Source organism: Trichomonascus vanleenenianus, assembly GCF_965637985.1.
Source record: "Trichomonascus vanleenenianus strain CLIB 3782 genome assembly, contig: TRVA0_009S, whole genome shotgun sequence".
Taxonomy (NCBI): Eukaryota; Fungi; Ascomycota; class Dipodascomycetes; order Dipodascales; family Trichomonascaceae; genus Blastobotrys; species Blastobotrys vanleenenianus.
The window spans coordinates 217,159-239,684 of record NW_027481878.1 but is presented as its reverse complement, the minus strand read 5'-3'; the positions used below and the strand labels follow the sequence as shown (position 1 = coordinate 239,684).

General features: G+C 48.9%; 7 protein-coding genes and 1 non-coding gene across 8 annotated transcripts; 5 read left to right on the top strand and 3 right to left on the bottom strand.

The window, feature by feature from the left end:
- Positions 1-767: 767 nt before the first annotated feature.
- On the top strand, positions 768-1,661 carry TRVA0_009S02256 (uncharacterized protein; the record flags this gene model as incomplete). Its single annotated transcript, XM_076683595.1, has 1 exon — positions 768-1,661. One exon carries the CDS (start codon positions 768-770, stop codon positions 1,659-1,661), a length of 894 nt encoding a protein of 297 aa, XP_076542222.1.
- A 396-nt stretch (positions 1,662-2,057) lies between these two features.
- On the bottom strand, positions 2,058-3,302 carry RPT6 (proteasome regulatory particle base subunit RPT6; the record flags this gene model as incomplete). The annotated part of the gene is made up of 2 exons (XM_076683594.1): positions 2,058-3,212; positions 3,264-3,302. The coding sequence occupies 2 exons, from the start codon at positions 3,300-3,302 to the stop codon at positions 2,058-2,060; spliced, it is 1,194 nt and encodes a 397-aa protein (XP_076542221.1).
- Positions 3,303-3,566: 264 nt separating this feature from the next.
- TRVA0_009S02212 lies at positions 3,567-4,935 on the top strand. Its single transcript, XR_013062076.1, has 2 exons — positions 3,567-4,496; positions 4,548-4,935. It is a non-coding gene; the product is annotated as an uncharacterized misc_RNA (transcript).
- Positions 4,936-5,583: 648 nt separating this feature from the next.
- On the bottom strand, positions 5,584-9,350 carry TIF4631 (eukaryotic initiation factor 4F subunit p150; the record flags this gene model as incomplete). The annotated part of the gene is made up of 4 exons (XM_076683593.1): positions 5,584-8,241; positions 8,376-8,567; positions 9,093-9,204; positions 9,262-9,350. 4 exons carry the CDS (start codon positions 9,348-9,350, stop codon positions 5,584-5,586), a joined length of 3,051 nt encoding a protein of 1,016 aa, XP_076542220.1.
- Positions 9,351-13,397: 4,047 nt separating this feature from the next.
- Positions 13,398-15,875, top strand: KNS1 (serine/threonine protein kinase KNS1; the record flags this gene model as incomplete). Its single annotated transcript, XM_076683592.1, has 1 exon — positions 13,398-15,875. The coding sequence occupies one exon, from the start codon at positions 13,398-13,400 to the stop codon at positions 15,873-15,875; it is 2,478 nt and encodes an 825-aa protein (XP_076542219.1).
- A 1,065-nt stretch (positions 15,876-16,940) lies between these two features.
- Positions 16,941-17,942, top strand: TRVA0_009S02146 (uncharacterized protein; the record flags this gene model as incomplete). The annotated part of the gene is made up of 1 exon (XM_076683591.1): positions 16,941-17,942. The coding sequence occupies one exon, from the start codon at positions 16,941-16,943 to the stop codon at positions 17,940-17,942; it is 1,002 nt and encodes a 333-aa protein (XP_076542218.1).
- A 421-nt stretch (positions 17,943-18,363) lies between these two features.
- TRVA0_009S02124 (uncharacterized protein) lies at positions 18,364-19,701 on the bottom strand (the record flags this gene model as incomplete). The annotated part of the gene is made up of 1 exon (XM_076683590.1): positions 18,364-19,701. The coding sequence occupies one exon, from the start codon at positions 19,699-19,701 to the stop codon at positions 18,364-18,366; it is 1,338 nt and encodes a 445-aa protein (XP_076542217.1).
- Positions 19,702-20,861: 1,160 nt separating this feature from the next.
- On the top strand, positions 20,862-22,452 carry TRVA0_009S02102 (uncharacterized protein; the record flags this gene model as incomplete). Its single annotated transcript, XM_076683589.1, has 2 exons — positions 20,862-20,870; positions 20,938-22,452. 2 exons carry the CDS (start codon positions 20,862-20,864, stop codon positions 22,450-22,452), a joined length of 1,524 nt encoding a protein of 507 aa, XP_076542216.1.
- Between the last annotated feature and the right edge of the window lie 74 nt (positions 22,453-22,526).

Here is a 22,526-nt window from a genome sequence, read left to right as displayed (position 1 = left end):
TGCAGTGAATGGCATTTATATCGCCTATGCCAGGGCTGGCATCTCAAAGTGAGTACCGCGGACATAACGAACTGCAAACATAAAAAATCTTCGAAACGGCAAAAAGAAAAGTGCGACAGATCAACGATATCTGTATTGGCCCCCTGCGACGATCCCGAAGATCGTGACACTCGATAGGCGGTAGCTATCGATAAATATTGAAACAATTTGTGAAGAGCTGAATATCTCTTTGAACTGAGAATAACAAATCTGAGATATTGGATTACTTTGCTATCCTCCATAGATCACTGTTCCAAATATAGTGTGCATGCAGTGGATTTTGGCGGAAAAAAAATAGGGAGTGCAGAATTCTTCCATCGAGAGTCTAGCCCTTCGCTGCTTCTGAAGGTCCTGTCTATGCTTTGACGCGTACGTACCACCATCAATGCTCTCGCGAATACCAGGTAATACTCTACCATTAGTTCGCATAGCACAATGCTATATCAAATAATGAACTAAAAGCCCCTATTCGCAATACCGGTATATGGCAATTACATGCATCGAAGAAAATTAGCTGTCGTTCGTAAACTGCGATGGTCACGTCCTCGCTAAATATACTGCATAGTCTGCATGCTGGACGAGTCCATTTACGGTACGGCGGTTAACAATTTGCTTGGCATTCTCTGGACGACGATACCCTAGACTGAACCGCAAGGGCTAACTTGACAGTATAAATTGCGTAGTATTTCTCTTCCGGTCGGCATCAGATCAGAAGTCCCTTAAAACGCATGGTTTCCAAGCTCTTTGCTGCTTCCCTCGCTCTTGCTGCTGCCAGCACTCTTGGCCAGGAGATGGTGCCGCAGTGTTCAACACTTTCGGACACAGGCTTTGGCGTTTGGAATGATATGGCAAACTTTGTTCTCGACAACAAGTATCTCCAAGAGGAGCTCAATACCTTTGGGGTGGATTCCACCAGCCAACAACAAACTGACATGATATACGTTTATAGCGAGCTGCAGTCCTTACAGTCTGATATGTATGTAGTCGCCCAGGATATTAATTCCTTCGACAGTGCGACTGCAACTGAGTGCGACTTTCAGAGTGTGATCGGTCTGCTCATTGAGGCTGCTCCAACACTCGCATCCGTCTTTCAGATTCTCGTTGACCAGAAGCAAGCCCTGAGCTCAACCACTAATTACGGTCCCTACGTCTTAAACGAGGTGGCGAATATGCTCGAATCTTCTGTACAAATGATCGGCGCCATTTACAGCTGGCTGCCGAGCAACTATGTTGGCCAGACCTTTGATGCGGCGGACAGCATCTTCAGCGGCTGTGCTTCCGCCCAGGTGGCCTACACCGTGACTGGCATTGATTTTCCAACCAAGCCAGCCACGGCTACTATACCCCCTACTTCAAACCCTACGTCAAACCCTACGTCAAACCCGACTTCAAACCCGACTTCAAACCCGACTTCAAACCCGACTTCAAACCCGACTTCAAACCCGACTTCAAACCCGACTTCAAACCCGACTTCAAACCCGACTTCAAACCCGACTTCAAACCCGACTTCAATTCCTACTTCAATCCCTACTTCAATCCCTACTTCAATCCCTACTTCAATCCCTACTTCTCCTTCATCACCGCCGACCTGCTCCAAGAAGAAACTTCTTAGAGGGAACTAGAGGGTTATTTGTACTGTTATAATTTTATGCTGCATTTTTTGGAACCCCACAAGTCTATTAACCGGTAAAAACTTATAAATCCTTCACTTAGTAAGCGTCACAGGGTCCCTATTACCAGTACCAGAAGAAACTTGGACTGTAGAATAACAAGATAAATAACATATCGTATCACTTTATTAAAAAGCTTTGCGAGAGTGTAAAATAATTTTAATGCACACATCGCAAGGTAACGGTTATTTCAACATATTAACTGGTACCTAAAGAACTTGGCAAGACTGTAGAGTAACGAAATACTATCTTTAGTGAACAACTTTGCAAGAGTGTAAAATAATTTAATACAAACATATCACCCGGTAATTCAACATACTACCAGATATTTGAAGTTACTTGAAGGTATTACTTGAAGAACTTGGCGAGAGAAATATGACCCTCCTCGTTTCTGCTCATGACCTTGGCTACAGCCAGCTCAAAGTCCTCCTGGTTGACATGGATTCGCCGCTCCCTCAATGCATACATACCGGCTTCCGTGCACACACCCTTGACCTCAGCGCCCGAACACCCGTTCATCTTCTCGGCAATCTTGCGCAGGTTGATGCCTCTGGTCAGGTTCATCGACCGCGAGTGGATTCGCAGAATATCAGTTCGCGCCTCAATCGTGGGCGGCGGGAACTCAATCTTTCGGTCAATTCGCCCGGGACGCAACAGCGCCGGATCGAGAATGTCGAGTCGGTTAGTGGCCATGATAATCTTGATATCCTTGGACGATTCAAACCCATCCAGCTGGTTCAAAAGCTCCAGCATGGTTCGCTGCACCTCCGAATCGCCCCCCGACGAAGACTCTACTCGCGAAGAGCCAATGGAGTCAATCTCGTCCATGAAAATAATACTCGGGGCGTGCTCTCGCGCCATTACAAATAGCTCTCGCACCATACGGCTACCCTCACCAATATACTTCTGCACCAGCTCCGACCCGGACACTCGAATGAACTTGCACTCAGTGTGGTGCGCCACGGCTCGCGCCAAAAGCGTCTTTCCGGTACCGGGAGGCCCGTACAGGATAACACCCTTGGGCTGTGCGATACCTAGGGACTCAAAGAGCTCTGGGTGCTTTACTGGAAGCTCAATGACCTCCTTAATCTCCTTGATCTGCTTGTCAAGACCGCCCACCATGTCAAACGTCGAGTCCGGCACCTTCTCCACCATCATGAGCGACACCAGAGGGTCCACCTTGTTGGGAAGGATCTGGTGCAGCTGGTACGAGTCGGACCGCAGGCACACCCGCAGACTAGGCGTGATCTTCTTGATGTCGATGTTCGATGCAATGTCCACAATGTACTTCCCCTCGGGGTTCACCTTGACCAGCACCTTGTTCTTGCCCATGACTTTAACCACTTCACCCACGTAGGATCCTGGTTCTTGGAGGAGGTTCAATTCCTCTTTCAGGAGCCGCACCTTGGCGTTGAGCGCGTTCCGTTGCGCCTCCAGTCGCCGCAAGTTCTGGGTTCTCTCATTGATCTTGAACTCTGTCTCCTCAATTTTTTGCGCAAAGAACTACCTAATGTTAGTCTGAGTCTCTCACTTGAGCCATTTGGCGATACTCACCGGTGCGATACCGCTTTCCTGTGTCGTTGCTGCTGCCATTATTGCCACTCTCTCTCTCGTGTGTGATGGTAGACTTGGGCCTTTTGGGTGTGTGATGAGCGTCGAGGAGGGAGGTTGGGACCGGTTGGGACATCGCGCGCCACGCCACACGACATTTCATTTGATGATCGGAGATCCGGCATTCTTCCCCCTGTAGGTATTTGACACAGGCCATCATTGGATTCAATTAGGTCCATTAAGTGGTTTATGGCGATGGTAAATCTGGCAGTAGTGGCCGTGGTATTGGGTATACTGGCGCAATTGAGCGTAGCTGAGCAGTACTTACAACTTTGCCGATGTAACTGTGGAGCCAATTACACTATTATCCCTCTGGAGGGACTGAGCTGTTCAAATTGCACTCGAATGTTCTGCGTTGATAAAGCAGACGGGTGTGGAGTGCTTGATCCAACGTTGATTTCTACTTCGTGCTTCCAGAGAGAGTCTACAAAAGACAAGATGATTATTTATTCGTTTATTATTATAACGTTATCTCTGCTGGTGTATGCGTCTATTCTCCACTATGGTGGTGACTATATCCGGCGTATCAGAGAGCGGTTTAATTGGTGAACAATTGTGCATGTTATTTTTTTCCATTGGCGTTGATAAAGGCTATCTGCGGTATTGCAGATTGTTGTGATAGACTTTTAGTTTATCTTTTAGAATTTCACCTCCACCGACGAGAATCCAAAGTATAACGACAAGTATACGGTAGAAATATGGATCCGGAGTATAGAGAACTCCTTCTGGCTGCAGAGAGACATTACCAAGAGTCATGGGAGGTGTATATCACGAAATTGGGATACACTGGCGTGCGGATCTGCTGTGTTTTGCTGGCCAAATTTTCATTTGTTGTCAGAGATGTTATGATTGTTGTTATGAATCTATTGTATTTACTTATACTCGCTCCAGTCGATCTATTCCTCGTATTTGTGTACCTTGCCGCAGTAAACATCCAACCAGACTCTGATGAGGATGATTTGTGGTACCCAGAATTGCCGCCAGACGAGCGGGACGGGAAGATGGCAGACCTGAATATCATTCGCCGCATGTTCTGGGCCGGTAAGCAGGTAGCCATTAGCAACAATTTCAAAAGCCTAAGCATTCCAAAGACGGTGATCGCTGAAGAGACTGTATTGGATGGTAATAAACCAGGTGTCATCCAGAATTGGAGGGCCGGTGCCAGCAACTCAACTAGTAAGTTTTTTTTTTTTGTGAGATCTTCTACTAACTGGTTGTATCTTGCAGTTGAGATAGTTCACAAAAATGAAAAGCCAGTTGATCTCGTACCCAAGGGACTTCCAGATGTTCCAAAGTTGGATTCATTCAACGAGCAATTGAAGGAGTACGATCAAATTCGACTCGACGATAAGCAAGTCGCCAAAATCAGCTCCATGAAGAAACAAGCGAAACCGCAAAAGGAGAAAAAGTCACGATTAAAGACCTTTGGCAGCTCAGAAGGGAAGAGGCGAAATTTGTTTTATTTCTTGACCCGTCCGAACGATTTCAAAACCCTCGAGAAATATACCAAGAGGATAATCCATACCAAAATAAAAGATTAGCTAATCGCCAACCCACGTCAGAGTTTGGGATTTCTATAATATATATGAGCTATTCAGCAATAGTAATAGCACCCTTGATTTTGTTGACTAGTGCCACTCAACTGTCGATTCCGGTACTTATCGCCTGCTACGAGGTGACGCATGGTGCACATCCCGATAGTACAAATCAAAAGGATAGGATGCTTTCTACCGGTACTCCTCAGAGTCGCTGGATGATAAAGTTAGTTCCTATTACACCGGTAATGAGATCCTGAACAGCACATCGATAGGGCCGTTAACCATCATAGGTAAGTCGTGCGTGTTTCGGGAAAAGTGAGGCTCGGAGTACCATCAGTCCTATCTTGGTTTCCCCAGGACGGTGGCTAAGGGAAAGCCGAACTTCTGTTTCAAACCAAGCAATTGAAGCAATGGAGTATCTATGGGATTTTTGATGGAAATCACTACTCGCTAGATCTCCGCGAAGCGGAGCTTCGGTCAATTGAAGCAATGGAGTCCCTGGGTGAACCGAAGTCCGTTGTACATTTTATATTTCCGTTAAAAATCTATACATTATTATTTCATCAATTCGATTTTACTTTTAGGTGCTAATGGTACAGCATCACTAACCCAAATCTCATTGTCTTGAGAGAGAAAAAAGACATAACTTTTTAATAGACGTTAAAAAAACACGCTTTTTTTTATCAAAAAATGCAAGTTCCCTTTCTTTTCCATCGGATCCCATTTTACTCTTTGTCATCATCACCACCAGCCTTGTGGTCATTGGAGGCTGGCTCCTCTTCGTCATCACCATTCAGGTGCTCAAAGATGTTGGCTCGGCCACCCTGGCTAGCAGAACCCCTGCTTGGCTCCTTGCTCAGCGGGGTGCCCGCAGCAGACGGGGTGCTTGCCATGCTGCTGCTACTGCTCGCATTTCGTCGACCACTGCCGCTGCCACTCAGGTCTCTGTTCAAGGTGGAGGTTGGACCCATGGTCTGGCCGCCACTCTGCTGTCGGATTCGACCCCATCGCGAGAGATCGCCGGCCAGGTTCAGAGAGCTGCTGCTTCGCTCGCCGCCCCGGAAGTTTCGTCGGCTCTGCTGTCGAGCAGCCTCGTCAGCAATCTGCTTCTGCTTGGCCTCCTGCTGAATCTCCGTGATAGTCTTTGGAGCCTTGTCAGCGTTCTTGGAGATCCAGTTTCGCCTTCGAAGGTCAGCAACGTCCATGAGCATGAATCGCAATCGCGATGGGAGAGTCTCCTGCTTCATGATCTTGTCCATCTTGACGAAGTAGATGTCAACCAGCTCCTTGTGCTTTACATCAATCAGGGCACCAACCGTAGTCATCAGCTTACACAGAGACTCGATAGTGGCCTCCGAAGTGTCGTTGGCACTCAGCAGCTTGTTGATACAGGTGTGGATGATTCGGTCAGAGAGCAGCTTCAACAGGAAGAGCTCACCAATGAATCTAATGAGACCAAGACCTCGTCGCTTGGCAGCAACAGCAGCGTAGTACTCATCAGACATGAGCTCAGCCTCCATCTTGGAACCATCCTCGTTAATCGGCATCTGGTCGGTCCAGCCTCGCTCAAACTCTTCCTGACATCGCGAAAGCAAGTACTTTCGGAACAGCGCACCACCTCGAACCGGGTTGCCGTCCTTATCCTTAATGCTATCGTCCTCAATGTTATCGTCCACGCTGCTCATCATGAGCGCACAGAATCGCGCATACATGCTAGACCAGTGAGGCTCGTCAGTAGCCTTGGCAAAGGTGAGCTCCAAAACCTGTCGCAGGGTTCGGCCGTCCTTCTCGAACTTGGACTGCGCGGCAATCTCCAAAATCTGCTGCGAAATCTTGTCGAATTTCTCGAGGGTCATCTTGTTGAGCAGAGACTTGACCTTTCGCTGCACAACCTCTGGCTCGAGCCGGTTGGTATCGGAGATCTCGCCCGGAGCAGGCTCGTCCTTCTTCTTGACTCGCGGAACCCATGCATTGGCGGATCGTGGAGGAGGAGGTACAAATGGAGCCTCTGGCTTCTCCTTATCCTCCTTGTTTCGCGAAGAGCCCGATCGCTCTCCACCTCGTCGACGAGCAGAGCCCTGTCGGCCACCCTTGTTCATCGAGTTGAGGTTGGACTGCGAATGCACTCGGCCGAGCTTTCCACCGCCCATGCCGCCAAAACCGCCCATGCCACCCACAGAGCTCGACGCGGATCGCTCCATGTTTCTAAAGTTAGAGCCACTACCAAAGTTGCCCATAGAGCCCGAGCCGTGGGCGTTGGCGTTTCGAGTAGAGCTCGATCGGCTGTAGCCACCCTTTCCGCCAAAGCCAGACTTACCGCCCTCGCTTCGGTTAGCGCTGACTGGAATGACCTGGGAGACTTCGGCCCAGTTCTCGACTGGCGGGAATCGCACAATCGGCTGGAAGCTCGCCAGGAACCGCAGATCGTATCGGTAAAAGCCATTGTCAGACTTATCGGCTGGTCGTGGCACATTCTCCGGGTACTTAATGGCGTTGACCTCTTCGGTAGTTGGTCGGTACTCGAGGGCCTTCAACAGCACCTTGGTGGACTCCAGGGCCTTATCAGCAGCCGACTTGGCGGCATCTTCGGCTGGAGAGGCGATTTCCTCCTCCGGCTCGGCGACAGCATTGGCCTTAGCAGCCTCAGCCTCAGCCTCAGCCTCAGCCTTTGCGGCGGCATCAGCGGCATCAGCCGCAGTAGCAGCAGCCTTGTCGACTTCAGCCTGCTTTGCAGCGGCCTCAGCAGCCTCAGCGGCGGCAGCCTTCTCAGCCTCAGCCTGCTTAGCGGCGGCCTCAGCTTCAGCCTCAGCCTTAATCCGGGCCTCTTCCTCAGCCTTAGCCTTGGCCTCGGCCTCGGCCTTGGCTCGAGCGGCGGCCTCTTCCTCTTCCTTTATACGCTTTTCCTCTGCCAGACGCTTCTCCTCTTCCTCTCTTCGCTTGCGCTCAGCCTCTTCCTTCTCACGCTTCTCAGCCTCGAGCTTCTCTCGGATCTTCTCCTGGAACTGCTTCTTGACGTCCTCGCTGACGGAGCCGGTCGACTTGTGGCCCGGGGACGAGATGCTGGCCGAGCTGGCGTTGAGCGACTGGGTATTAGGCGAGGGCGATGCTGGGGTCGCGATAGTGGCCTTGGTCGAGCTGGGGGTCGATGATGCGCTCTGGCCGCCGTTTATTTTTCGTGCGCCAAGGTCAATTGGCTGTTTTGTAATCGGATCAGAGAGCTTGATCGGCGTATGCGGCTTCGACTGCGCCCGCTGCTGCACTGGCGACGTCTGGTTCATGTCGACAGGTCGCGCTGACGGTGAGTAGGGCGACGTTGGTGGCATGCCGTACATGTTAGGAGTCGGCACCATTTGTGGAGTGTAATAGTATGGATTTGGGTACACCTTGAAATCTTGGTTAGTTAAACGTCTTCCAAAGTACCAAAAATCTTTCTAAATATCAAAAAATTCTAATAGAAAGAATCCAATAGAAGAATCATAATATTCCGATAAAAGAATCTTGGGGTAGGGCAACTTACAAATTGGTACTGCTGCGGGTACTGGCCGCTCATGGGCATCTGCGGTGGCTGCTGCTGAGGAGGCGGCGGCTGGTTAGGATTGAATTGATTGCTCGGGTGGTGCACGTGGTGTTTACCACGATTGTTATTGTAGGACATGTTGTTCCCCCGTCTTCTCTCCAATTTACTTCTGGGATGTCGGGTCGTGATTCTCTAAAACCAGGTTAGTTAAATAAAGGGGGCCTCTCCAGCTCTGAAAATTTATCCCAGGAGTTCGATAAGAGTGCCAACCGTTTCAACCAAGCTGATCTCGTGTCTGTTACTAAGGGACTGGATGAACTCTTTTCAATTTCAATCAAAAAAAGAGCGTCTTTCCAGCCGGAATTTTTAGTAATCGGTGCAAAGTGATTTGATAGAAAGGGAAGAATTTTTTTTTTCCCAAATGTTTCGTCTGGTTTGTCCAGGCCCCAGCCTTGACAGAGGGAGGGCCCAAGGCCGCCCGTCGCGGTTTTTCGGGCGCCGCGCGGGCGATCGCAACATAACTTAATTTTTTGAAAAATCATCTTCTTGAGCCGCACCTACCACCCCCGGGTAACCTGTATCTCGAGGCACTGGTAATTGGTCGCGTTTCAATGGTCATGTTGTAGTGTTTTTGGGTCCCAGTTTATGGCGTGTGTAGTCTTAGTAGTTCAGCTGGTTTTTTTTTTCGGCTTTGAGGTTGGATGTACAGGTACTTACGGCGTCTATGTCTCCAAACTTGTGGACATTTGGCAGATTGTTAATGGATAGGGGTTTTGAGCCTCCAGACGACTTTCTAGAGTGGTGGATGTTTGTCTGACTGGATGATTTTCTGTACCCTCTAGTTAGTTACGACCGATTAATTTTTCCCATAATGAATGATACTCACTCTTCGGTACCACTGGAGCTGCTCGTGGTGGTAGTGGTAATGTTGCACTGGGAGTGCAACGACCCGAACTTCAAGTCCGTCTTGGTCATTCTTTCTTTTGTTGTTTATACGAGGGCGAGGATTTTTCCAGCCGACTGTTCTATATATACCTGGAAAAATTAAGGTATAAGTTACCGGTTTCCTCTCTAGAGTTGTACACCTTGCTCATGTAACAGCAATTGCTGCAACAAGTGGATGCTGTATGTAGTGTGAGCGAAGTTGACGTCTCTATACCCCCACCCACGGCGCATTACAAACGCTGGGGCGATTACTCGTGTTGTCGCGCGCCGTGACGATGACCTGACACATACATTGCATAAGCCGCATGCGGCTTTCAACCTCAACATGCCATGTCTACCGTGTGCATTGGATGGTGGCCATATACGAATTTCTTATTCTTCTAGTTAACAGTCTTTGAACATGGTTAGATAAAGTTGGGGGATCAAGTCAGGTCGGTTAGGGACAAGGGGTAGTTGAGATTCAGGGGTAACTGCTTAATATTCGTAGTACCTAAAGCATGTCAAAAAAGCGTATATTGCCAACATACAAGCGTACCCTTGCCCTAAGTATATGTGTTGGCGTTTTGTTGATGGGCATATTCCACGTACTATTCTACCAACAAGCAGTCATTTTGTGATAACAGTTATACGTACCGTTATCTTTGTTTAAGGAAAACCCAACAATTGCCCTCTTCTGGATACGAGGAAATACAATCAGTGCATGAGATATGTGACTTGGAAACTGTGTTAATTATCTGGTAAATAATTGTTATGCCGTAAACAAAGTACATCCATCGGACGCATTCCACGTCGATCGGAAAGTTCCTTGCAGATCAGTCAAAGTTTGAAGACACACTATAATCGCGAATTGCCGTACTGAGGTGTTGATATTTTGTGTTTAGAGCCACACTGTGGTGGTTAAAGCTTTATTTGAGATATTTCGTATTATTATTTCAGGCAACTTAATGATTTCGGGACAGGTATACTCTTGGTTGCTAACAAGGACCCACGTTCAACGGGGGCTGTGAGACTGCTTGCGTTCGTTCTTGGACCAGTGGTTAGTGGCAGGAAGAATACATCCCTCTACGAATACAAATAATGCTACCATCTGTTGTTTATTATTTCACAATGCAGAACAAGTACCAGTTGTTCCGCTGAAAGGCTTTTTGAGACAATTGATATCTCAACAACCACTAACATATACCAAATAAATCATGTTGCACCAATCGATCAAAGTCGTTGAAATAAAGTATACTGACCCTTGACTAGCCGTGATCGAAACGCAGGGGTTATTGCTTTTAACTTAAAAACTGAAAATTCACTCCTCCTCAAAACAGCACCATTGAATAACTACAGAAATGTATAAATTGGTATGTCGACACACTTGCGATGGTATGTATTTCACCCCTTTTATCCTGGTTTTTTTTATCATTAGAGCAGTACGCTAGGGATGGAATTGCTTATAATTGCATGGCAGGTGAATGCTTCCGGTATTTCATAACAAATAATCACATCGGATCTGTGGTCTAATGTGATTGAGAAACTTGCAGTCGTTGGTAGTTGGTTGTCCTATCGATTGAATTCACAAATATCTACCCGTTCGAACAAGTTATCGACTAGATTTTAAAGGAGAATCTTCCAATAGCTATCTTCGTCCAAGATATGACAAGCAGACCATACCTTGTCACCCGATATTCTCTACTGTACCTGCCACTGAGATGGTTACTTTACATACGTATTCATCGGGAACTACCAGCACATGGCAATTTCGAGGGCCAGCCCTCGAGCTCCCGTAGTTGGGGGCTCTGCCCCCAACCCCCCCCCCCTTCATGACAGCGATATCTCCGCGAAGCGGAGCCCCAGGGGGGTTTGGGGGGACTAGTCCCCCCAATTGTTACTCCTACTCGAGTGTTTATCGAGGGCCAGCCCTCGAGCTCCCGTAGCTCCGCTTCGCGGAGTGTTATAGATATTTTAAATCAAGTTTATTGTATACCGTAGAGTAATTTCACGTAGTGCCGTACGAATACAGCTGCATTTTCATTTACCGTACTGTTGGTTTTGTTGGCAGATCGACAGGTGGGCTGGTTGGCGTGGTGATGAGAATGTTTTAGCCGCATGTACCACGCGCCCGCCTCTCTCTCTCCCCCGCTCTATTCAAGCGCTTCTTCCCTTAGTTTTCGTCTCCCCTCACTTCCCTTCTTTTTCATTTTCCCCGTTGATTACTCCTGCCGCTCCATGATCCACTGTATCATTTGTGTGTGAACAGCGAAACAGTAGAGCATGGGGCCTATAAAATCAAACAAATGAATTACCGATGACAGTGTAGATGCAATTATTTTTTTTTTGTTTTTAATTATCGTAGCGGCGTGATTCGAAGTGAATTTCGCTAAGCGGTACCGGCTTCCGCGCACGTATCACCGGATGTTGGCCATGCATATACATTTTTTTTCAATCCTCGGGTGATGGCTGCGCATTTGCTAAGGTTAATTGTCCAAACAACTGTAACATGTAAGGGGGGAGGAAAACGGAATTCGTTTACCAACAACAGTGCCACAGCTCCAGACAATGGGCCCATTACTTGAAATGCTAGTACCTAATGAACGGCTGGTATTCCGCCAGGCAAAATACGTACTATGTAACATCGAGGACACATAAGTGCGCTGCTAATGAGGCGCTGTGTGATATTCGAGGTATTTTACAGGGGCGGGTTTGGTTTGATGTTTTGGTCGGCGGTTCCGGCTTCTGCAAATCACATACAACCTTGGTATTACAGCACTTCCGACATCGCAGCGGCAGGAAAAGCGGGACCGGGTGATAGGTTTTGTTTTTTTTACGAGAAGTCGAACCATGTAGCCGGCGAAAAGAGAGATAGAAGGCAGTGCTCTTAATTTTTCACCGCCTCTACAAACTGTCTAATACCAACTAAACGCAACTGCTTTGGAAGGGTTTCGTTGGTACAATCTTATCAAAAAAGGCGAAGACTGTTGGGATCCAATTTACCACGACTAGTTTGATTGTTAAGGTGAGTCCCGGCCTGCCCATAGCATGGAATTTTGAGTTTGCTGCGAAGGGGATCATTGTGGAATATTTAATTAACAGGACAGAGCCAGAGAGATATTATAAGTGTGTGTGGGAGATTCTTGCTTTGAGCTAAGCTAAACCCACCCCCCGTGTCAGAGTCAGCTCAGAAGCTATTGGTGGTAGTGGTGGCTATACACTATAGAAGGCTATTGTAGTGCCCACCACTCCCTCCACAAAAGTACTAGTTCGCCAGTACAAGTTGCTAGGCCATAGAACGCCTGAGGAAGCAAAGCCGAAGGGGCTGCTGCTGCTGCATCGGCGATAGCAGAATCAGGACGTGGAGCATTTTTCTCCACTTGAGGATTGAAAATCAAGCAATTAGGCTTGGTGCTATAAGACTGGAGAAGCCCAGAACTGCAGCCTTTGCGTGCGGGTCTTGTGTGTGTGAAATCAAACGTACACCCACACCCACACACAAACTATAGGCAATCCGCCCTGTTTTTTTTATTCTCGAGCCTTTTGGGCATTTATTTTTCTATTGCTCCTTTTTTCCATTTCAAGAGAGATCCCTTCTCTGGCAGGAGTATATATCAGCCTATTTTGATTTTTTTTTCCCTCGCTCTATGGCTCCTCTGTTTTGGCTCATAATATAGCCACAAAAAACAACCACCACCGATCTTGGGTATCACCGCTCGAAACAAAAAAGAAACAAGCTTGGAAAGAGAGGGAATTCATCTCCCCCCCGTGGAATAGAGAAAGCAACTCGACAAGGAGGAAAGGGTATTTATTTCTTGTTGATTGCCCATCTTCCAGCTTTATCTACTCGATATCCCCCTCCAAAGCTATACGCAGTCTTCTTCGCAATAATACCGGACCTTAACTAACTACGCCTCAGTCAAGTGCGTGTGTGTGTCTGTCTGTACTGTACGGTCAAGTGGAGACTACCACAACTATAGCCACAGACTTTTTGTTTTTTTGCATTGGCGAAATCCGAGAACTACGATATCTCCTCGAACTACGTCGAGTGATTATACTTCTCCAACTTGGGGTTACTGTACTATTATTTTGTTTGGTGAAATGTCCTACTTCACTGATCTCCCCGGAATGGAGCCCAGCTTATTCTACAACCGCCCAGCACCACCACTTCGACAGAACCAGCTAGCATACCCGCTTCCTCTGCCCTCGCCGAATCAACACCAACAACAACCATATCACCCAACGCTCCTGTCATACAACTACTACTGGGCCGATAATAATAATAATAACAATAGCCCACCCGCCTGCTGGTGTTCGCTTTGCTCCGCTTCTTCCTCCTCTTCCAATGCATCCATGGGGTCGCCCTGCTCCTCCTCTACCGGGTCGGGCGCCTATCACCACCACTACAATCACAACCCGCAGTTTGGAACCAGCAACGCGCCTGCAACCCTATCTGCATCATCGCTGCATAATCTTCAGCAGACCCCAGCATCCCCTCCATACCAGCAGCCGCAAAACCTGCTGTCCACCAAGCAGCTGTTTGCGTTCCCATCGAGCACCAAGGGCCACTCCCTGTGGTCCCACGCGGCGGCAGCGGCGCCCTTGACAGGCGACATGGCGCTCTACGCGTTTAATGGTGGGGCGGGCGCAGGCCGAACCGGAACCCCGATCCTGGCTTGCGCGGGCACTATGGACCACCCCCCGACGGACCCCATCTCCCGGCCAACGCCAAACAACGAAATCACCCAGTTCTCTTGTTACGGCGACGACGATAACCACGACCAGTGCAAGAGCAAGCCAGACTACTGCGCCGCAACTGTTACGCCTGCGATGAGCTCCGCGACGGCAGCGAACAACAACTACGGCGTGTGGACCCCGAGCCAGACGCCGCAGCGAAGCCACCACCAGCGTGCGGCAGCGGTGGTGGTGGCCGCCCCTCCTATGGTGGCTCCTCCACCACCACCACAACCGCGCCAGACAAACCAGCGGAAGCGCAAGAAAGGAGCCCCCAACTGGGACGATTTCTATAGAAACGGCTACCCGGCCGAGATTATTGTCATAAGCGACGATGAGGAGCCGCGCGTGGCTAAGACGCAGTTCAACCACACGTCGGACGTGACGGCGTCGGGATACTCGTCTCTGTCGAGTACGGCAGAGCTCAAGAGCGTAGGATCGTACTCGCACACGGGTACGGCCGATTTTGAGGATGAGTTTGGCGGCTACAATGACGACATTGGCGACAGTGTCGCGATCAAACGCCGTAAACGGAACAATGAGCCGTCTGACTACGAATACCGCCAAAGAGCGCACATTCCAATGCCTCTGGACGGTACATCGGTGACGGCTAATGGCGTGGTTTCTGGTGGGTTGCAGCCTCCGCTCTACGTTCCGCCAAAACAGCCCATTGTCAAGCCGTCGGACGTTTATGTGCGTCCTATCAATGAAAGGAGGCGCAAGAACGCTGCATCGTGCGACGACGAAAACGGCCACTACGTAGTGCGCGAGAACGCCGAGTTTGCCGACCGGTACGTGATTGCTAAGCTGCTGGGCCAGGGCACGTTTGGGCGTGTAGTGTCGGCGTACGACAAGAAGTCCAAGACGCATTGCGCCATTAAGATAATACGCGCCATTCAGAAGTACCGTGACGCGAGCCGCACTGAATTAAGGGTGCTGACGGCTCTATCGCGGTATGACCGCGAGAATCACAACAAGTGCATCCACCTACGCGAGTGCTTTGACTACAAGAACCACATATGCATTGTCACGGACCTGCTGGGCATTAGCGTGTTTGATTTCATGCACAGCAACCGGTTTTTGCCGTTCCCCGGGTCGCACATCCAGAGTTTTGCGCGCCAATTGCTGCAGAGCGTGTCGTTTTTGCATGATTTGACGCTGGTTCACACGGATTTGAAGCCCGAGAACATTTTGCTGATTGACGACTCGTTCGAGTATGCGCCTTTCAGTTCAGGGTCGTATTACCGCGGTGACGACAAGAAGCGGCGCAAAGTGCTGCGCAACACCAGCATTCACCTGATTGATTTTGGATCGGCCATCTTCAACGACGAGCACCATTCGGGGGTCGTGTCGACGCGCCACTATAGAGCGCCCGAGATTGTTCTTGGGGTGGGCTGGTCCTTCCCGTGCGACATATGGAGTCTCGGGTGCATTTTGGTGGAGTTGTATACGGGCCAGACGCTGTTTGACACGCACGACGACATTGAGCATCTTGCGCTCATGGAGAAGATTATTGGGCGCCCGATGGACTTTAAGATTGCCACTCAGGCGTGCCAGGGCGCAGGCAAGAAGTTCTTTAAAAAGGACATGCGTATTGACTACCCCAATGCTAATCTTCGCGACAATTCGCAGCAGATGGTGGCCGCAACCAAGACTATTGAGGAGATTATCACTCGAGAGCCATCGTACCGCCGCCATCGAGTGTTTTGGGACTCTTTTCTGGATCTGCTTCGGCGTATCTTTGTTTATGACCCTCGCGAGCGAATCACGGCGCGCCAGGCGCTCAATCACCCGTGGCTGCAAATGAGCATCCGTGACGAAGGCAGCGACAGCATTTTAACTTGATTATTTATATGGACCTAATGATTATTTATTTACGAAATGTGTATATGTTGCTTCCAGACGCTTTTTTGTAGCTGCTTTCTCATCATTGATTACACCCGTTCTGGGGCGCTGCCCCAGACCCCGTAGTTGGGGGCTCTGCCCCCAAACCCCCGTCAACTACAGCCCAGTATACTCCTAGGATACCATAACTCTTCTTGCTATCTTCGTCTGTATCTAATCTGGATTTTGATTGACTATACCTCAGAATCTCGCTGCTAATATCCCCTGCATCTTTCTAACTTGGATGCTTATTTATTGATCTCATTATGATTTACACCCATGCTGGGGCTCTAATCCAGTTAACTAGAGATAAATCTTGGCCAACTAGTCAACTAGAGCTATATCTTCAGCCAACTAGAGATAGGCCCCCAGCCAATTAGAAATGTGTCTCAAGCCAAGCAGAGATAGCCCTTTAGCCAAGTAGATAGATCTTCCGCCAAAGTCAGCCAATCAGAAAAGGACCTTTAACTAGGTAGATATTTGCTAGCTATACTCATTATAAAGCTAGTCATGTAGCTTACCAGAGATAGATTTTCATCCAATCAAAGAGCAGGTAAGCATTAGAAACACTATCCAGTACATATGTATGTACCGCTAGTAACAAGTTACTGCCGTAGACTTTATTGGACAAGATTACTAGAGGACATTTATATCATATACTACCGATACATTACCAGTACAGTATTAATAGGCCAACTGATTTCGTTAGGTAGTTAATCAAAGATCGGTGGTTGCGCTATCACATTTTAACGTCATCGGTACACGGAACTATCTCGGTCCCCTTAAGCCATTTATCACAGCTTGTGGGGGAGAGAGACCTCGGGTGTGTGCGTGCGAGTGGGTTTAGCCGCGGTTTTCTCTATGACTCGCGGGGCTGACACGGGGCTGCACAGCGTTATGAAAAGCCGGGCGAATGGGGAAGCTTGTACCGGCGGATTTACATATAGAGAACCCCCGATATCATTTGTCGATTAGATTAACTGTACATCTGTACATATATATATTACATTTATATTGACCTAAATCATGGCTAAGAAGCGGGGTGGGAAGAAGATGGAGAATAAGCCGTCCGAAGAGATCCGGGTCGAAGAACCATCTCCAGCGGAAACTGTCCAAACCGTCGAAGCTATTGAAACTATTGAAGCCGTAGAATCCGGTGAAGAAGAAAAATGTACCGGAAGCCTCGCTGAGAGTGAAGTTCTGGTCGAAAGAGAGCCCATCCCCGATGATGAGCCTACTACTCCAGAGGAGAAGAAGATCAAAGAGAAGAAGCCATCTAAACTGGCACAGATCATTGCATTGCTCGAGTATAAGGACCGAGTGAAGAAGTCCAATGCTTTCCTCATGTCCTCGGCCGATATGAACCTGGCCTGCATCGGGTACCCATCCCTGTTCCTCTCGGCGGTGGTGCGATACATTGGCGAGAATCCCAAGGTGCTGGGGCTGCTAAAGGTGTTTACTGCCAGCATGCGGGACGGCCCACTGAAGCAGCGGCTCCAGGACCCGACTCGACTTGCCAAGCGATTGAGAACGCTTTACTCGCTGACCAGTGATGTACGTACGTTCATCCGAGTATGGGCCTCGCTCGATTACGTGGAGTGGGCTATGTACTCGCTCAAGAGCCCCAATGAGGACTGGGTACTAAGATATGTCGATTATGCCCAGCTGATCGCCTGTATCGGGTACCAGCTGCTGGAGAACATTGCGTATCTCGGGTCCCACGGCGTGCTGCCCATGTCTGGCAAGCGGGAGGCGCGTCTGTGGAGCGTTTCTTGCATCTGCTGGGCGGTCCATGTGCAGCTGGACTTCATCAGGATGTTCCGACAGAAGTACCTTAACGAGAAGTCCAACACGGCATACAGCAAATTCGACTTCTGGAACTACTTCCTGGCCAATTGCGCTTATGTGCCACTGTCTATTCACTGGAGTCTGGAGCAGGGCTGCCTGCCCGACATCCTTGTTGGTGCCCTTGGTACCTTCACTACTTACACAAATGCCACCCGAAAGTGGAAGTCTCTGTTGGCTTAATATCATCTGCCTTGCTACGCTTTATTGTATACTATTTTCCTCGTACGTTTCTCTTTTTCAATTGACTTGGGGGCCAGCCCCCAAACCCCCACAGCTCCGCTTCGCGGAGATTCTTGTACCCCTCCGTGAAGCGGAGCCCCCAGGGGGTTTGGGGGGATTGGTCCATTAGCACTGTAGGAGTAAAGTTGCTTCAATTGACTTGGGGGCCAGCCCCCAAACCCTCGTAGCTCCGCTTCGCGGAGGGGTACAAGAATCTCCGCGAAGCGGAGCCCCAGGGGGGGTTTGGGGGGACTGGTCCCCCCATTTGTGCTATAGTAGTAAAAGTTGCTTCAATTAACTTGGGGGCCAGCCCCCAAACCCCCGTAGCTCCTCTTCGCGGAGATCTTGTAGCAAAGAACCAGCTTCTTTTAATTTTGATACTCTATAGCATGTAGTAACTGTTAGCGGTTGTCGATTGGACGTGGTGATCATTGCGAGTGCTTCTTCTTCGTCGTAGAGACGTACTCGACTGAGGAGGATGAGAAGGAGTACCGCTGTTGTTATTGTTAGTCGTCATCGGCGCCACTGGAGTAAACGGATCATCTCCAATTGTGACGTTTTTAATATCCTCAAAGAGCCCCCAGAATTGAGTCCCCAACTCTTCAACTACTCGCCTGCCCATGTTCAAAACGTCGTCTCTGGGCGGAAGCAGTGCGCCAGTAGTAGCTACCGGGGCTAGTCCATAATTCGAAGGCGTCATATGGGCGGCGTGGTTATGATGGTGCGTAGGCGAAGTGGATCTAAGGGCCACATGCTTCGTGGGTGCGGGTTTTTCTATCTTTGGAGGCTCATAACTATCCAAACTCGACTTCTTCGGAGTTCTTATCGTGGTATTCATAGCAGTGTTGGTCGTATCGTGATTTTTCTTTGCATTAGATGCACTTGGGATAGCCGCAGGTACGGAAGTCGTAGAATTGCTGGCAGAAGGCCTTGATTCAACGGGTTCAAGAGAGGGAGGCGCAATTGCACTAGAAGCTTGTCTTCGGAACTGCCTCAAATCATCTTCAGCCTGCTTGAGAGCTAACTGGACCCGTTTGAACTCCTCCTTCAGCTCGCCAACTTTACGCTCCTTTGCAGCCAGCTTTGCCAGATACTGGTCAAGTCCGTTTATGCTCTCCGTCCCATTATTACTGCTACTACTACTACTACTGGGCCCACCAATCGAAGAATTGATGCTCTGCGAACCAGCGCGAGCTCTAGTGAGTGGAGCCTCAGAGTAGGATATCGAATTGTAATGATGGTGCCCGTTTGACACCGGCTCGGACGCAATGGTTTTTCTGCGGCTTAGCGTAACGCTTCTGGACGGCGAATGGCCGTAAACATAGTCTCCGCCTGAACTGTTGGTGGAGGCAGACGGAGAGGTGTAAGGCGACCCCACAACCGGCAGGGAAGTGAAATTTAGACTTAGTCTTTTACGATGCGGTGCCGTGGTAGTAGTATTGGTATTTGATTTGCTTCCCACAGTCGTAGTACTGGAAGCATATGATCTCGATGAATCAGCAGACTCGATCGAAGATGAAGAGGACATCTGTCGGTGCGTCGAATGAGTGCTATGCGAAGAATCGGTTCGCCTATGGTGGTCCCGCATGCTTTTCCTTCGCATCAGAGTGTCCATTGAACTCTCTCTTGAATGACTAAACTGCTCTTCCTCTCTGGTTTCTTCTTCGGGCTCCTCAGCAATGGGTCCCCCACCGCTTCGCAGTCTCTCTTCAACAGCCATTTCTGTTTATAATCCGTCGTAGTAGTGAATCGTGTATGGTATAACTTTTTATTTTTTTCTTTTGCCCCGTTTCGGATCTGGTATAACTGGCCACACACAGACAGGGGGAGGCAATCTCGAATCTCACCACGTACGTGAACCCCCTGGATCTACCTATGAAAAAAAAACCTTCCGTCTCACCCCGCCAAAAAAATCCAAAGTTGAGAGGCTTAAGCACAGATAACCCTTAATGGAATTAGCTGTTTATCCCAAGGAATGTGAACTCTGGGCCGGGAATGGTGTGCTAGCCCCGGGTTTCCTCTCAGGGATCTAATTTCCGGCCACAAAAATTAGCAAGGTATATATAACAAGCAATAAGGACACGAGGTGCAATGTAATAAAACTGTACAGCAATAATTTCAAAAAGACTAATGACTACAGCTGTATTGATGGGCAGATTCGCCTGTGGGCAGTGAAAAAAAGGGGGAGACAACGTTACCCGCCTCTCAGATGTGCGTCTGAAACACGGAGCGACTAACGCGTGGTCATTTAACGCCATCGAAATTGCGAGATCCGCAACTCAATTGATCTGTTAGCGACGTCAAAAACTGGCCAATTGGCTCGGCTGAAAGTGTTATGACTTTTTTAGTAGAAGAAAAATTGGTTCAAAATACGTGCTTACCTTATTATAGAATCCTGCAACCAACCAGCTGGTACTACGGTACGGATATATGGCATTAATCCTATGAATACGTAGATGAAGATATCGAATACAGTAAGTACTGCGCAGTTCAGCCACGGATACACGGAGCGCGAGGCACGCCGCGCGCGGCGCACAATATTTGCCGAATTATATGTTCTTGGTCATGTGACTTGGATGAAATTATTGAGCCAGAAAGGAAGTATAGCAGTGTAGGTCGAATCCCTCCGCGTAGCGGAGCTACGGGGGTTTGGGGGCTGGCCCCCAAGTGTATACTACCGGTATTCAATGGGGTATAATAGCAAAAGTGAATGAAGTAAGCCCGCTAATAGATTGATGAATCACGTGCGCAGGAGGTGAGAAACAGCCGCACGGGGTGCCCCTTGGGAATGGCTCGACATTTGAACGCAGAAGATCGATATCGTGCATGTGAGTTGAGGAGTGGAAGGAGACGATAATAAATGTGCGAGGGTGCGTAACAATGGCTAACGTAAGTGCTGGAAAATGTATCCTCATAGTATACACAGTGTTAACATTAAATGGCTAATATCAAACAGACAATATCGCTATCGATGCAGAAATCGGCCCGATCACTGCTATACATGGTGATCGGGTCAGTGGCCGTGTTCTTACTGTTCGTGGTTGCCCCGATAAGCTATATTCTTGCTTATAAGTACTATATACCATACAACTCGGTGCGTGTGCCATTGCAATTCGACTTTTCAGTAGTCCGCACTGGCGCATACGACACGCTTCGACTGTATAACAGCCCCGATGCGACTTTCGTAGTGCCCGAAAACCTCGATTATGAGCTCAAGCTGAAGAAAAGCATCGACTATACGCTCAGTATTGAGCTCGATATACCCAGAGACAACTACAACAAAGAAATGGGTAACTTTATGGTGCGTACAACGTGGATGGATGATATCCGACCGCTGTTCAACCGCCGTAAGGCCAATCGTACCGTCTCTCATCGATGGCCATTGACCTCATCGTTTAGGTATCCGGACTGCATAAGCGATCGGAGGGTCATGCGACGCACAAAACCAGTAATACTGCCTTACCAGTCGAACTTGATGAATGTGTTTAACACTGTATTTCTCTATCCCTGCTATGTGACAGGGTTTTGCAAGGAACATTCGTCAGTTCGAGTGGAGATGATGAATTGGTCGCATAGGAGCGTTCGCCCTTTGCCGGAGTTCTTGGTGGTTGAGATTGACCGCGAAGTGCATATTAATAGCGCTGCGGCCGAATGGACCGTGCAATGGAGGGGGGTTCGCTACTTTATGCACCATTACAAGGTCACAGCCTTCCTGGTTGGAAGCATATTCTTTTGGTTGGTTGAGACTCTGTGCATGGGCGTGGTATCCATTCTTATAGTTCGCATGTTTGGTGAACCATATGATTCTGATGCCCAGACGCAAAGGGATGGCACGACTACTGGATCTGGAGGAAGCAAACCCAAAGAGGAGAACATATTTGCTCAGCGAAGGAGGCATTTGAGGGCACTCATTCGAGAGACACAGCCAACAGCCGCAGACAAGCGACAACCTTTATCGACCTCTGAAGGCAGCAGCACTATAGATATCCATGACCCTGCGGGGCTGTTAGGAAACGAGACGGCAGACCAATCAGTCGATCAGCCGTCATTGTCCAGTCAGCCCGTCGAAACTACCACTGAAAAAGTTACCGAAGAAGTTAAAGGAGAGGTGGCTGAAAAAGCTACCGATCCACCATCTACTAGTGGGCCCGAACCTTCTATTGGTGAACCCGAACCTTCTACTAGTGAGCCCGAACCAGAGCTGAAATCCTCGAAACAAGATTCAGAATTCTCCGACATCGATTCAAAGACGCTAAAATCCTCAATTCCTTCCTCCCCTGTGTATATATTGGCACAAGACGACAACGCTGAATCCACTCCTACTATCGATACACCGAGGATGTCGCAATTATCCTCTGCCACAACAGGCGTAAGCGACGATGCTACTAATGAACCGAGCGCAGCTCCAACCTTGCCTACGACTCCCCTGGAGGAGGATGATGATGGTGATGACCATGACAAACATCACTAAGTAGCCAGTAGTAATGATAATAGCCAGTCACCCTGTAATGAATAGAGCAACACATAGATCAGTTAATTCAACGT